Here is a 12250-nt window from a genome sequence, read left to right as displayed (position 1 = left end):
AGCCTGCCGAGCCCCCCCAGCAGTCATGCATCGCAGCGGGCAGCTCCCCACCTGCGCCGTAGGAGCGCTGTATCCTTAGCTGTGCAAACATTACACGTCGTTCAGGTGACAAGTTGCAGAGTTAAGCAGGCTTGTTGTTGCAGCAGAAAGTAGGTGAGCTTCAGTCACCCTGAAAAGAAAAGATCGGTGCGCATTCCTGAACCAGCAAGTCGGCCGTGCTGTGGGTAAAAGTTGCTTCGCCTCGCCGTAAAGCAGCTGATGAGGGTGACGTGGGACGCTGGCACCGCGTGCCTTTCTGAAGGTAAGGAACGGTGCCACGGCTTCTTCCTCCCTTGCACATCACCTCTCTGGAGACTGCTTCTCAGGCTGCCTGTTCCTAAGGGACAGCCTGCTGCCTTCAGCTGGTCCTCTCGTAGATTCCAACAAAGCCTTCCCCACAAAGAGAAGGTGCAGCTCTGCTCCTTTCGGTGAGGAGGGCACAAGGCCGTGCCCAAGTCTCACGCTTTCTTCCCCTTTGTTCCCTACTGGTGTTGTCTTGGTCTGGGCGCTCGCTGGCTGGCAGCGTAGCTCTTGGCTATGTCCTTTAGCTCTCAGTGCCAGGCAGGAACGTGCTGTCACCAGCGGTTAGTTGTGATGTTTGGAAAACCCTGGCTGTTCATTTACATGCACTAACATGCCCTTTCTGCCCGGTCCAGATGTTTTAGCGCTGCTGGGAACATCGATCGTTCGTGCTGCTCAATAGCAGGTGAAGAGGTTGGCTCTGGAAGTGATTTGATGATTCTGCAGGGGGGGCTGTGCAGGCCAGCTGCGTGTGGTTCAAGGGAGTGGGCTTAAGGGTATAGTGTAGTTGGCTTGTAGTAGGTAATACTTGTTTTTTTGTGTGTGCTGCTTTTAACCTGGGTTGAGTGTGAAGTCTGCCTTAAAAACATTGGGCTTACATCGTTGTCTGTGCCAGCAGAGATTTTCTGGGTGGTTAAATACGTGCCAGTAGTGCTTGGGGAGGTGAGTTGAAATGTTGGGGTGCGTACATTTCTCATCCCAGGTGTGGAACGAGGAGGGAGGTTCTCCTTTATTCTTGATGGCTGCATGCTGCTGGGAAGATCAAAACAGCTTTGTGCTTTTTTGGGGAGTGAGATGATGGTGATGGTGAGAGGCAGGTTCCCGGCTGCGAGCAGATGCCTACCAAAGGTTTTGTTTGGGATGGAAGGACAAGGGTTGTGAGCCCGCTCTCCAAACGTCAGGTACAATGGCAGATAAGAAAGAAGTCCTCGTGTTCACAGCGATAAGTTTTGGGGGAAAATGTCACGTGCGAGATGTGGATGCTCCTGTTCGTGGCCCTGTAAGGAGGGATCTGAGCTGGAGAAGCGATTTGCTTAGGACTCCATACCTCAAAAACAACAAAAAAGATTGAGACCATTTCAAGAGGATCTGAAAGAGAAATGTTCTGGCCTGCATCTGCTGTGGATAGGAAGAGCAGTCATGAATTTAAACAACAGCGAGGGAAATTCAGATCAGGCATTAGGCAAAACTTTCCACTGATAAGACTAATGAAACACTAGGACAGAGCGCCTGGGGAGCGTGTGAGTCTCTCTTATTGGAGTCTGTAAAAACAGCCTAGACAAAGTCGGAAATGATTTAGGGGCAGGTGGCGATGCCTTCGGGCAGGTGCATGGACTAGACGTCTCTCTTAAAGCTCCAGCTCCCGGGGGCATGTGATTAGATGGGAGTTTCAGCTCCTATTAAAGAAAGAGAAATGGTCCCTCACCCTCACGGTTGTAAGGAAGCACCTGAAAACATGAGCCAGGTTTGGCAGTGCAGAACCCAAAGGACAACTCAAAACTAAGGAAATCCAGATTTTGGCATTAGGTTTCGGCCCTTGAATGTTGGGGATAGAAGGTGAGCTTAAGCTAAGAAGGAAGAGACCTTTGGGTATTCAGCGATCAAGGAGCAGTTGCTGTCTTCATGTCATCTTTTCCTCATGTTTCGTGGTCTTTCCATATTCCCGCCTGTCCCCTCGTGTTCTGATTTCTGGTGCACATTTCCAGTCGCGCTCTTCCAAGCTGTGACAGTGGTTTCGATGTATTAAACTGTTGGGTGTGTGCAAATGTGTGCTTTGAATAGGCAGTGACGAAAAAAGCAATCTGGGGGGCAGCTGCTTCCCCAAAGACCTTTAACGGTGTTAATCAGCACGCAGAGTAACTTCCCGTGCACGGAAGCATCGTGAGGCTCCTCTGCGTGCAGGTAGGCATCCTCTGGGGAGGGACAGCCCTGATTCAGCACGGGTCCTGCTGTCCCTCGGCACGGAGGTGTTGCCTTTATGGTCCCAGTTTGGGTTAGTTTAATAAAAATTTAGAACCGGGGAAAAGACCTCTGAGGTCATCTTGGCTCCTGCCCCTGAGGGCCGGTGCGAGGCTGCTCGCTTGGAAGCAGCTTTAGTTAAAATAATAATTAAGGCCCTGAATGGAAGCAGGGGAGGCAGACCTGTTAGGCTAGGCTGTCCTTACTATGTCCCTTTTCCATTTTAATTGCCTTGGAAAAAAAAGGAGAATCACAAGCCTTTAAAAGCTCTGATTCTTCCTGCTCTTCACCACCCCCCTGTCCCCTCCCGGATCTTGGAGGCATCAACTCTCATCTGTCAAAGTGTAAATCAGCAATTAAAACACAAACAGTGAAATGCCAAAGATGACCCGAAGCACAAAGCAACTGACAAACAAGTCCGGACAAATCGGCGGATAATTTATAAGCATTGCCCTAAAATCTAATTATTTGGCAATTCGAATTTGCAGCCGGCCAGGGCTGTGCAATAAATTTAACCCGCCATAAATTATTTAGGAGCAGCCCGTGGTGTAAATCAAAAACACGAGTGTTTGTTTAAGAAATAAGCTCCTTGTGCATAAAATGACTTTTCTGCTTGAAAGACGGGACAAAAAAAAAACTGAACGAAATGAGCTGGTGCTGAGCCTGTCCCCTCCGTCAGACTGCCCTGCCTCTCCCCCCCTTACCTTTTTTGAAGGTGTAAAGCAGTCTTTGGGTAGGAAGTTTTATGCTTTTCCCTATCAGAAAAAAAATATCCCTTTCTCTCAAAGGCATCTGCTTGTTTTTATTGCGTTTTGAACAGTCAGCTCTGATTTTTATGGGCATCTTTTATTCTCGTGTTTATTAAACTTCTTCAAATGGGGGTGGGAGTAAGGGATAAATTATTCCCTGGTAGTTTTCGAACTGAATAGGCCACACAGTCTTCCTCAAATATATAAATCACTCTCCCGAAGTATGCCTTGTCCTCTTCTCACGCGGGCTTCTGGGCTGAAAGGTTTTGAGCGCCGGGAAGTTCTACAGGGCATCGTGTTCCTTGAGCCTAGTAATGGCAGTGCTCCCGGACCCAAGCTGATGAGCAAAACGATTCCGCTGTGGAAATCCGCGCAGTTTCGGCTGCTTGCTTTTCTGAAAAGGGGTCTGTGCTGGTGCGGGGAAGCATTTAGTGAGAGCGGTTGTCTGCTTGTTCGGTGCTGTTATTACCAGGAAGATCGAGACAGCTGACTTCTCGCATCCCTGGTCGGGTGTTGCAGGGAGGGGAGTTGCATTTAGGATGGCTGTGCAGGGAGAAGCTGTGCTCATCGCAGTGATCTCACACGCCCTTGGGAATTGTTCAAATCCCTTTCAAGGGGAAGCCCGTAGCCGTTGTGCAGTGCGCTGCAGCCTGCCTGCTGTGGGACAGCCAGGTTGCACGGAGGGCTTGCATCTGGTACCTCTGTTTGGGGGGAATGTTTAAAAAAACAAGGAAGGCAAAAAAAATCTGGGCAAGCTGTCACGTAGATCTGCCCAAAGTGCCCCGAAATCATAAAGGCAAGGTTGTTGGGCAGAGAGTGGCCTGGGTAGTGGATCCGGATAAGCCCAGGGCTCTGCAGGTCCCTGTTGTTAAGGGGTTTGGGGGAGCAGCACGGGGGGGGACAGGGTGCTGCTGTGTCTTTCTTTAAGCGTGTTAATATTGATTGTAGAAGCACCGTGTTCTAACAATATAAATGCAAATGCCCGTAATTGGGAGCCGCGCGCGGAATTTCTCAACACAAAACATGTTCAACTTTTCCCGGCGAGGGAAGGAAAAATAAAAAGCCGCTTATTTATTGCTGCTGGTTTGAAGCCTGGATTTCCTTTCAAGTTACTTTGCGGCGGTAAATAAAGCACCTAATTGTGGCGCTTACAAAACTCAAGCATTTGTTCTTCGGGGAGCTCGTGGCTATTTGCGGGCGCTGGACCTCCGCAGCATTGTTTGAGCACATCCATAACTTGTGGCTGTGCTGCGAGGAGAGGCTGGCGGGGGGCAAGACCTCAAAGCCCCCGTGCTGCTGGCAGCGGGCGATGCAGACGTTGCAACACGTGTAGCCAGAGCAGACGTGGAAATGCGTGGAGATCTCAGGGCAGCACGTAAGACCGAGCAGGCAGATGAAGAAAAGGAGACGTCGGTGAGCTTCTGCTAATTCCCCTGCTCTCCTCTACCTTTCCCCACCTGGAGGAAAGCAAAGAAAGCCCGTGGTGGCGTGGAGGGAGCCGAGCGTTTTAAGCTCGCCAGGCTGTCGTGAAACGTGAGCGAGCGCCCGGCTGCCTCTGGGAGTGGCGGGCTGTTGGGGGTGTGTGTGTGTGTGTCTGAGTGCTCAGCATTTCGTAATAATTACTAATGAAATTCTAGATCTGTAATAACATTTTGGATATCTAAAACAAACCATATGCTTGTTAAACAAAAAAAAAAAAGTGGAAACAGATCAACTTTGAGCCATAAATTCATGGTAATAGAGGCCTCTTTTTCTTCCCCTTGCTGTTTATGTTTGATAGATATTTTTGTTTCTGCAGGAATGTCAACTCTTAATTTCATGATGTATCATGGGCTTAAGAAAATTGAATTTAATAAAGGCAAAAGATGAATGGCACCTTTAAAGGTCCCAACACTTGTCTTTATTAGCAGGACAAACTGCAGGGTCTCCAAACACTGCTTCTCTCCAAATGAAAGTTTAAATGAAAAGTACAGCGGTGTCACAGGTTAAATTTCATTGCAGGACTGGCTAACGTCGTTAGTGAGGAGTGGGGCTGATTTCATGGGGCTGGTATCTGTTGCCTTAGATACCAGTGGAGCAAACATTGCCAGAGACTGGAAAAATCTCCGCCGGAGGAAGCGTGCAGATAAACAGCCTTTTGGGAAAGCTCCTTTACCGCTCGCTTTAAAAACTGACCAAATAAGCCCAAAAGAGCTGCCGCTCCTTCTCCGGAGGCGTTTGAATTGCTCTGCGGGTCCCACCCCGGCTGCCTGGCCGCACGCTTCCCCGAGCCCTGCAGTAATGCTGGACATTGTTAAATTTTCCACCTTTTTTTTTTTTTCAGTAGAGCTTTTTAATTTTTTTATTTCCCCCGTCTGTTTTAATCCGACCCTCCTGGAAGCGCTTTTTGCCTTTGGTTCTTGGAGGCAGGCGACGCCTTTGTGCATCAGATCAGCGGCGGGGCTGTCTTTCAGCCTCGCTTCGCATCCAGCCACTTGATGGCCCCTGAGGACATTGCTGGTCCCGTGGGACCAGGCTCTGCATTGCAACGCAGCCCTGCTGTGAAATGCAGCCTGCGCCTGCCCTGCTCGGGGGGCAGAGCCCTCTCCTCGCCCCGCCGTGGGCTCGCCCGGTGCGACGCTCACCCCGTGCTCAGGGTGGAGACCTCCAGGGCAGCTTCCCCGGCCCCTTTTGGGACCGGGTGCGGTATTTGGTGGCAGGGTGGTGCTGTGCTGGGTTAAAGCTGGCTCTGTTCCACTGTCTTGTCCCCTGGATTTGAACTTCACACTGTGTTTGCCTTCTGAACAGGTATTTTCTGTGATCAGTGTCCATCCGCGATGGTTGTTTTGAGGGGAGCGCCCCATGCAGCTGTGTCCTCGGTCAGAGTCAGGTTCTCCTGTTCCCGCGGCAGATCCTGCGTGGCTGTAGCTGGGGACTTGGGCTGCACCACAGCAGGCGACCTGGGCGATGCGCAGGCATTTTGCCTCCGTGTCCTCCTCCGTGCCCCTTCCCAGCAGCAGGAAACTTGGTCGCTCCTGGTGGCTGTCGGAGGGCAAGGATGCTCCCAAACATCTTTTCTTCGTGTACACGAGCGCTGCATACAGCACAGCTGGCCCTGGGGAAACTGTTTAACTTCTCAGTGTCTCCACCTGAGCACTTGAGCACCGCCAACATTTCATTTCCCTTATTTTTCCAGCTTCCCATCGCGGCAGGCACGTGCCCCTTGCAGCACGCCCTGGTCAGGGCCAGGTACCTGCAGCCGTGGGCTCTCCCCACCAGGGCTGCTGGGTGTTTCCCCCAGCTGTTTGAATTATTCGTTATTTCCATCTCTCCACCCATCCTCTCGCCCTCGCTCTGCCTGCAGGGGTGCTGATGGCAGCAGCTCCTATGTGTGACCTCGCGATAATTTCCGCCTGCGGGTCATGGGGGTTGCAGCCAGGGTCCAAAAACCGTGTCAGCTCCTCTGCAGCGGCTGCATTTTCTACATGCTAATTTTACTTGCAGGAGTTAGGGTTTTTTTTTTGTCCTTTTTTTTTTTATTATTTTATTTCTTATTTGTCTCTTCCAGATGTTTTCAGGCAGTTTTTTTTGTTGTTAAACTAATTCCATTCATGTTTTAAAAATTTATGAAAGCGCTAATAAAAATGTCAAAGTGGTAAAAATGTTAGCTTTTGCTCTGCTTTGATTAAATTTTGCAAACTGTTTTTGAATATTAAAAAGCAATATTTTTTTTTATTCTCTCTCCCTCTCCCCGTTTCTCTCCAGAAGTGATTTGAGAGGCTTGTTGCGTGGATATCACTCAGCGGGCTCATTTGCACTCCAGAACCTTGGTGCCATGCATCTCTATTAAATAACATAGACAAATTATTCTTTAAAGACACCAAACAAATTGTCACTTCTCCTCTTACATTAAACTGGAAGGAGGAGAGGGAGTGAGGAAGGAGGGGCGTGAACACAAAGGATTTTATCGCTTTTATTCAGCGGTCGGCTTTTTTAATTCCGCGCGTATTTTTTAATAATTGTGAAATCCATCGTAACCGAATTTGTTTAAACTTTTTATTAACAGGTCCGTGTAAATTTTTGATTGCTGATTATTCAAATAACCGAACATTCTTCTGATGAAGAACGTTTTTATTTCCCTATCAGCATAAATCGGCTACAGAGAGGAGAATGAAGCAGGGCTCGCTGCTGTGCTGTATTCTGTAGGGGTGCTTCGAGGGGGGGCTCCCAGATCCTCTCCTCCCTCTGTGGCCGTGCTCCGTGCGCCTGTTTTCAGCCCCACCAGGGAAGGAGGTGCTTCAGCAGGAGCCTGCAAGCATGAAAGAGCTCCTGTTGTCCTGGTGCTGTCCAAAAGCAGCGTGAGGTGGAGAGGGTGGCAGTGGGCGTCAGGAGGGTGCAGCCCCGGGATGTCCTTGCTGAGCAGACGTGACCCCACTGCAAGCACGTCTCCGTGTTCCCAGGGCACCTCGTGTGAGTGGTGCTGGACCATCTTCCTCTTGAAAGGCTGGGCAGCATCCACACCGTGCTCCTTCGTGCTGGCAGCACGGGCTGTGCTCTGGGCTCCTGCAGCACTTCCCACTCGCAGCACGGAGCTTTGTCTTGGGTTGTGTGTGTGGAGTTGTCAGGCCCCTCTTCTTATGGCCAGCCAGTATGGATCGTGTCCAGCTTTGGTTTTTGTTTGGTTTAAATGAACAGCTGCTTTCCTTTGTGTCCTATGCAGGAGATCATCGAATTCCCTATCCTGAAGCTGAATGGCAGGACGATGGAGATCGAATCCACCTTTCACATGTATGTTCAGCCTGTGGTGCATCCCCAGCTTACGCCCTTCTGCACAGAGGTAAAGTGCAAAGGTTCCCTGGTGCTCCAAGAGTTTCCCTGGGGAGCAGGTTTCCATTGCCCCGGGGTCAGGGCCGCCTCTTCACAGTGCAGCTGCAAGGCAGGGTGGCACGCCAGCCTCATGTTAAGGACACGGGGAATCATTTTGTCATTGTAGTAGCATGCAAAGGCCTCCGCTTGGGTTCATGATAAGTATTTCTGGTTATGATCTGCTAGCTAAGATCAGTTCTGTTTACGACTAACAAAGAAATTGCTGGGTGACCACGAGATGAAAGCACGGCTGTGCGTTAGCTGATGTAGAAAATGCTGCAGCCTCTCTGTAAGCCTTGTGATTGTGCCATGTGCTCGTTGGTGGGGAGGGTCAGAGAGCGTGGTCCAGGGGGAGGACACATCGTATTGCTCCGTGGTTCGGAGGCTGTGACTCTCCAGTGCAGTTTGATGAGCCCCTCAGAGTGGTAAGATAACCAACATCAGTATTTTTAAGACTCCATTTGATGTCGTGCTTGTGGGGTACTTGAAACGCTTGCTGGAGAAGTGGCATCTTGTTCCTTGGTTCCTCATCGCTGAGGACAGCTGCTGTGGAGCTGCAGCCACCTTTCCCTAGGCAGGGATGAGAGGACGAAGGCAGCATGCGAGGAACTGGGTAAATGTGATTCCTGATGGTTCAAAGGAAAAGGGGGTTGATTTATTTTTATTTATTTATCCATTCATCCAACACAAAAAGTTAACTGTTTCTGCATGTGAGCACTTCCCCCCTGCAGTAGCCATCAGCACGGAGTTTGTAAGTTCTGTTTGCTCTGGGTTTTTTTCCTGTTACTTCGCTGTTTCGATGTTGCCCAGCTCAGTAACTGAGTGACCGTGGGATCAGGGTATCCGAGTCTTTTGTTCAGGCCCAATCTCATCATTGACACCGCGGTGTGTTTGCTACAGCCTCCGCAGCTGCAGGTTTTGGCCTTTGACATGCTTGTCCTCCGCGTCCTAGTTGGATGAAAAATGGCTCCCATGTGTTAAGTGAAGCCTCTTCCAGGACCAGCTAGCCCCTTCTGTATTTGCACATTGTAAAAATAAAAATAAATTAAAAAAAAACACACATATATATCCATACACACACTTTTTTTTCCTTCTCCTGCAACTAAAACCTCAGCCAAAGGTATTTTATTTAAACTAAAAGGAAGAAAAAAAAAAAACTAAGCTCAGAAAACATTACTCTCAGGAATGGGGCTTTCAGAAAGCCCTCCGTTTTCACACATTTATGGCTGTAATGGGAACGTTTTTGCAACCGTAGTACAGGAAGGCTGGACAACTACTTGGGCTGTCCCTACCCGCGTGAGACTCTGGCTGTATGCTTGCACAAACGTGTGCTGTGATAAATCTCCCAGTCGCACCTGATCTCTGCTAAGAGCAATGTTACCTTCTACAGAAGGGCCCCAAACGTGAGTTTTGTGTCATCTGGCTTCCAGAGAAGTCATCTCGCTAATTAACTCTCACTGAAATACCGTTTCAGCCGTGTCCTTCCCACTGTTTATTTATCCCTCTGTCACTTGCAGCTGCTTTTTGCAGAGGCTGTAGTGCCGGGGAGACCCGGGGGTGCTGTGGTTTGGCCAGGCAGCCCCCAGCACGGCCGGCTCTGTCGTGCAGCCAGCTCCTGAGCAGCCACTGCCTGCACGGCTCCAGCACTTGCTTTCAGCTTCAGCTGCTTTCTGTTTTCTGAAAAATACCCATTTTGCTAAATGCCAGTAAAGGGCTTTGTCTAGGCACCTCTACTTACAAAGGGTGAGATTTATTGGCCTCTTTGTCTACAAAGAAAGACCGGGCCTGATTATCAGATTGTACACCAGAGACAAGTGCTTAGGTAATCAGCAAACTGTCTTGGAGTAGAAATACGATGGTTTCCCAGATAAACCCTGTAGCAAAGGCAGCGGTGTTGACATTGCACGAGAGCCTGGCTGCTGTGCTGCTGTTTTCCCCTGTCTGCTCGTTGCTTTGGCAGGAAGCAGCTGGGCTGTTCGGGACAGACCGCCGGCGGAAGGATTACCGGGGTCACTGGATGTTACACCTCCAGCCTGGAGCCTTTCTCACCTTCTCTTCTTGAAGGAGACAGCACCGCATGGGAAGGGTGTCTGCAAGGCGGAGAGCTCGTGGTCACCCTTGTGGCATCTCTTTGCTTAGGTTTCGGTGTGCCTGTGCTGTACCCTGGTTACAGGAGGTCCATCTGACCTCCCACACCAGCGGCCAGGAGCACGCCTTCCGTGCTGGTTCGTTTTGTAGCCCAGGTCTGATCCCGTTTCTCTTCACCTGGCTTTAAAACATGAGTGGTAAGGCTTGGTTACGGTTAGAGATGTGCCAAACGTTTCAGCAGGGAAGGTGGAAAGCACTCGCAGGTCAGAAGCTGCTGCTAGGTACAAAAAGCTCCTTGCACCCTTTGGGAAGATGCAGGTGGTTTGTCCAATGCTCGCGGAAGCTCGTGCCAGGAGCTTAAGTGAGAGGTTCCTTCTACACACAAGGTGCTTGTACAGGCTTTTTCATGGTACTTTGCTCTCTTTTTATGATTAATTTTTATTGATTTTTTTGCTGAAGGAGCAGACAATAAAAGTACAGCAAGATAAATGCCTTATGGCTTGTTTATGTTCCCCGGCACCATGTGCTTCTTGGGATCGCCAGTGAAACTTTACAATTGTGCAATTTTATGTTTTTATATTTTATCAAATCTGCAAGATCAAACAGCACCGCAGAAACCCAAGGCGCTGGGGTGGGTGTTAGAGGTGCCTTACACAGCTGAGAACAGAAAGGATCGGAAAGCGGGAGGGGAGAAATCTGGTCCCTTTTGGGCACCGGTTTGAATTGAAATGCACCCATGGAGTGGTTGTGGCCCTTTGGATTGGTTCCTGCCGCGTGAATCCCGTGTGCGTGGGGATGTCCTCGTGTACAGGTGAGCTGGTGCCTCGCTTGGCCTGGCAGCTGAGGAGGGAAGGAGCCTTGTGAGATCAAGCAGCGACTCTTTGGTGGGACTCGGAGCCCCTGCAGCCACCTGCCCATCCCTCCGTCCTCCTGAGAAGCTTGGGTTAGGGCATCCCACCCCATCCGCCCTGCCGTGGCGGCTCTGGTGCTGAGCAGCGCGGTCCTGAAGGTACCAGGAGCAGCAGAAGCCACTTTAGGCTGGTGCAGACTGACACCAGGAGGTGCCTGACATCTCCCAGATGCTCATCTGTCATCTGCTCCCAGCGTTTTGGTCTGAGCTGCCCTGAGAGCCTGAGGCAGCGCCTTGCAGTAGGTGAGCTGCCCACCTCTGCTGGGCAAATGCCTGGGGAGGACAGCGAGGGGAGGAAGACACAAGCCAGTGAGCTTTAAAAAATGCTCAGAAGAGCCACGCGTTAATCTCCTAAATCTATTTGCCTCCTAGAATACGGGAAGTCTGTAGGCAGCAGCTGTTACCCAATTAAAATACAGATTAATATAAAAACAGTTTCTGGAATATGAGAGTGTGTGTGTCTCTCCACTTCCTTAAAATTCCACCTCATAATGGCTTGATGAACTTGAGAAACCCACCTAGAGGAACTCTACATCCTTAAAATTAAAATCCTTTCCCTAAAAGGTATATATTACCATTCCATGGAAGTCACGATGAGAAAATAATCTTTCCACTTACAGTTTATTCAGTGAGTCAGGTATTTGGTATTCATTAAATGTAATTACAGTTTAATTGGAGTTTAATCTCTTTTTTTTTTTCCCCCCCCTTCCTTTCGAGTTGAGTGCTGTGAGCTGAGGCGCCGATGAAACAGAGAGGTGGAAGCAGCCGAGCTGCTTTCAGCTGCTGTGCTTTTACTAAGGCCTGGCCCTCCGGTTTGGGACAGGGTTTGTGGTGTGCACGTGGGCTGCGCTCTGCCCTGCGCGGGAGGTGCCCGGAGGATGCTCTCGGGTGGATGCTGCGGCACCGCGTGCGGGTGGCAGGCTGTGCGGCCGGGCTGCGGCTGAGCTCCGCGTGGTGAAAGCGTGCGAGGTGTGTGTAGCTTGAGGAAGGTGCCCTGTGAAGCGAAATACCGCAGTGTGCACTCGGTTTGAGAATGATTTTTTTAATTACTTGGGTGCATTGATGGCAAGCTACTGACCTCCGATATTCAATATGTTAAAAGACAGTTTTGTCACTTGGAAGGCAGACAGAAAAATTATCTGTTTTCTGTGTGCCTCGAGCTAGCCTGGGCAGACGCAGGCAAAGGCCCGTGAGACCACATCTTTTTGTGCGTGTGCCAGGCTGTCCAGGTACGACTGTTTGCTGCCCAGCACAGCGGAGGATGAATGGACCCGCTGTGCTTCTCGCTTACCAATAGTGGTCTATGCAGATAATCTAACACCACAGTTTTGGCATCTCTCTGGTAGCAGGGCCATGCCCA

General features: G+C 50.1%; 1 protein-coding gene across 3 annotated transcripts in view; it reads left to right on the top strand.

Annotated features, from left to right (window-relative positions):
* The window catches only part of ERI3 (ERI1 exoribonuclease family member 3), a 115694-nt gene that overhangs the window by 15047 nt on the left and 88397 nt on the right, over positions 1-12250 (top strand). For all 3 annotated transcript variants that reach the window (XM_035333262.1, XM_035333260.1, XM_035333261.1), the window contains exon 3: positions 7747-7863. In XM_035333262.1, the coding sequence (XP_035189153.1) occupies positions 7747-7863 (117 nt within the window). The remainder of the gene's footprint in view (positions 1-7746; positions 7864-12250) is intronic.

Source organism: Oxyura jamaicensis, chromosome 8 (assembly GCF_011077185.1).
Source record: "Oxyura jamaicensis isolate SHBP4307 breed ruddy duck chromosome 8, BPBGC_Ojam_1.0, whole genome shotgun sequence".
Classification (NCBI taxonomy): Eukaryota; Metazoa; Chordata; class Aves; order Anseriformes; family Anatidae; genus Oxyura; species Oxyura jamaicensis.
Note: the sequence above shows the minus strand (reverse complement) of the source record. Positions and strands in the feature narration are given on the sequence as shown.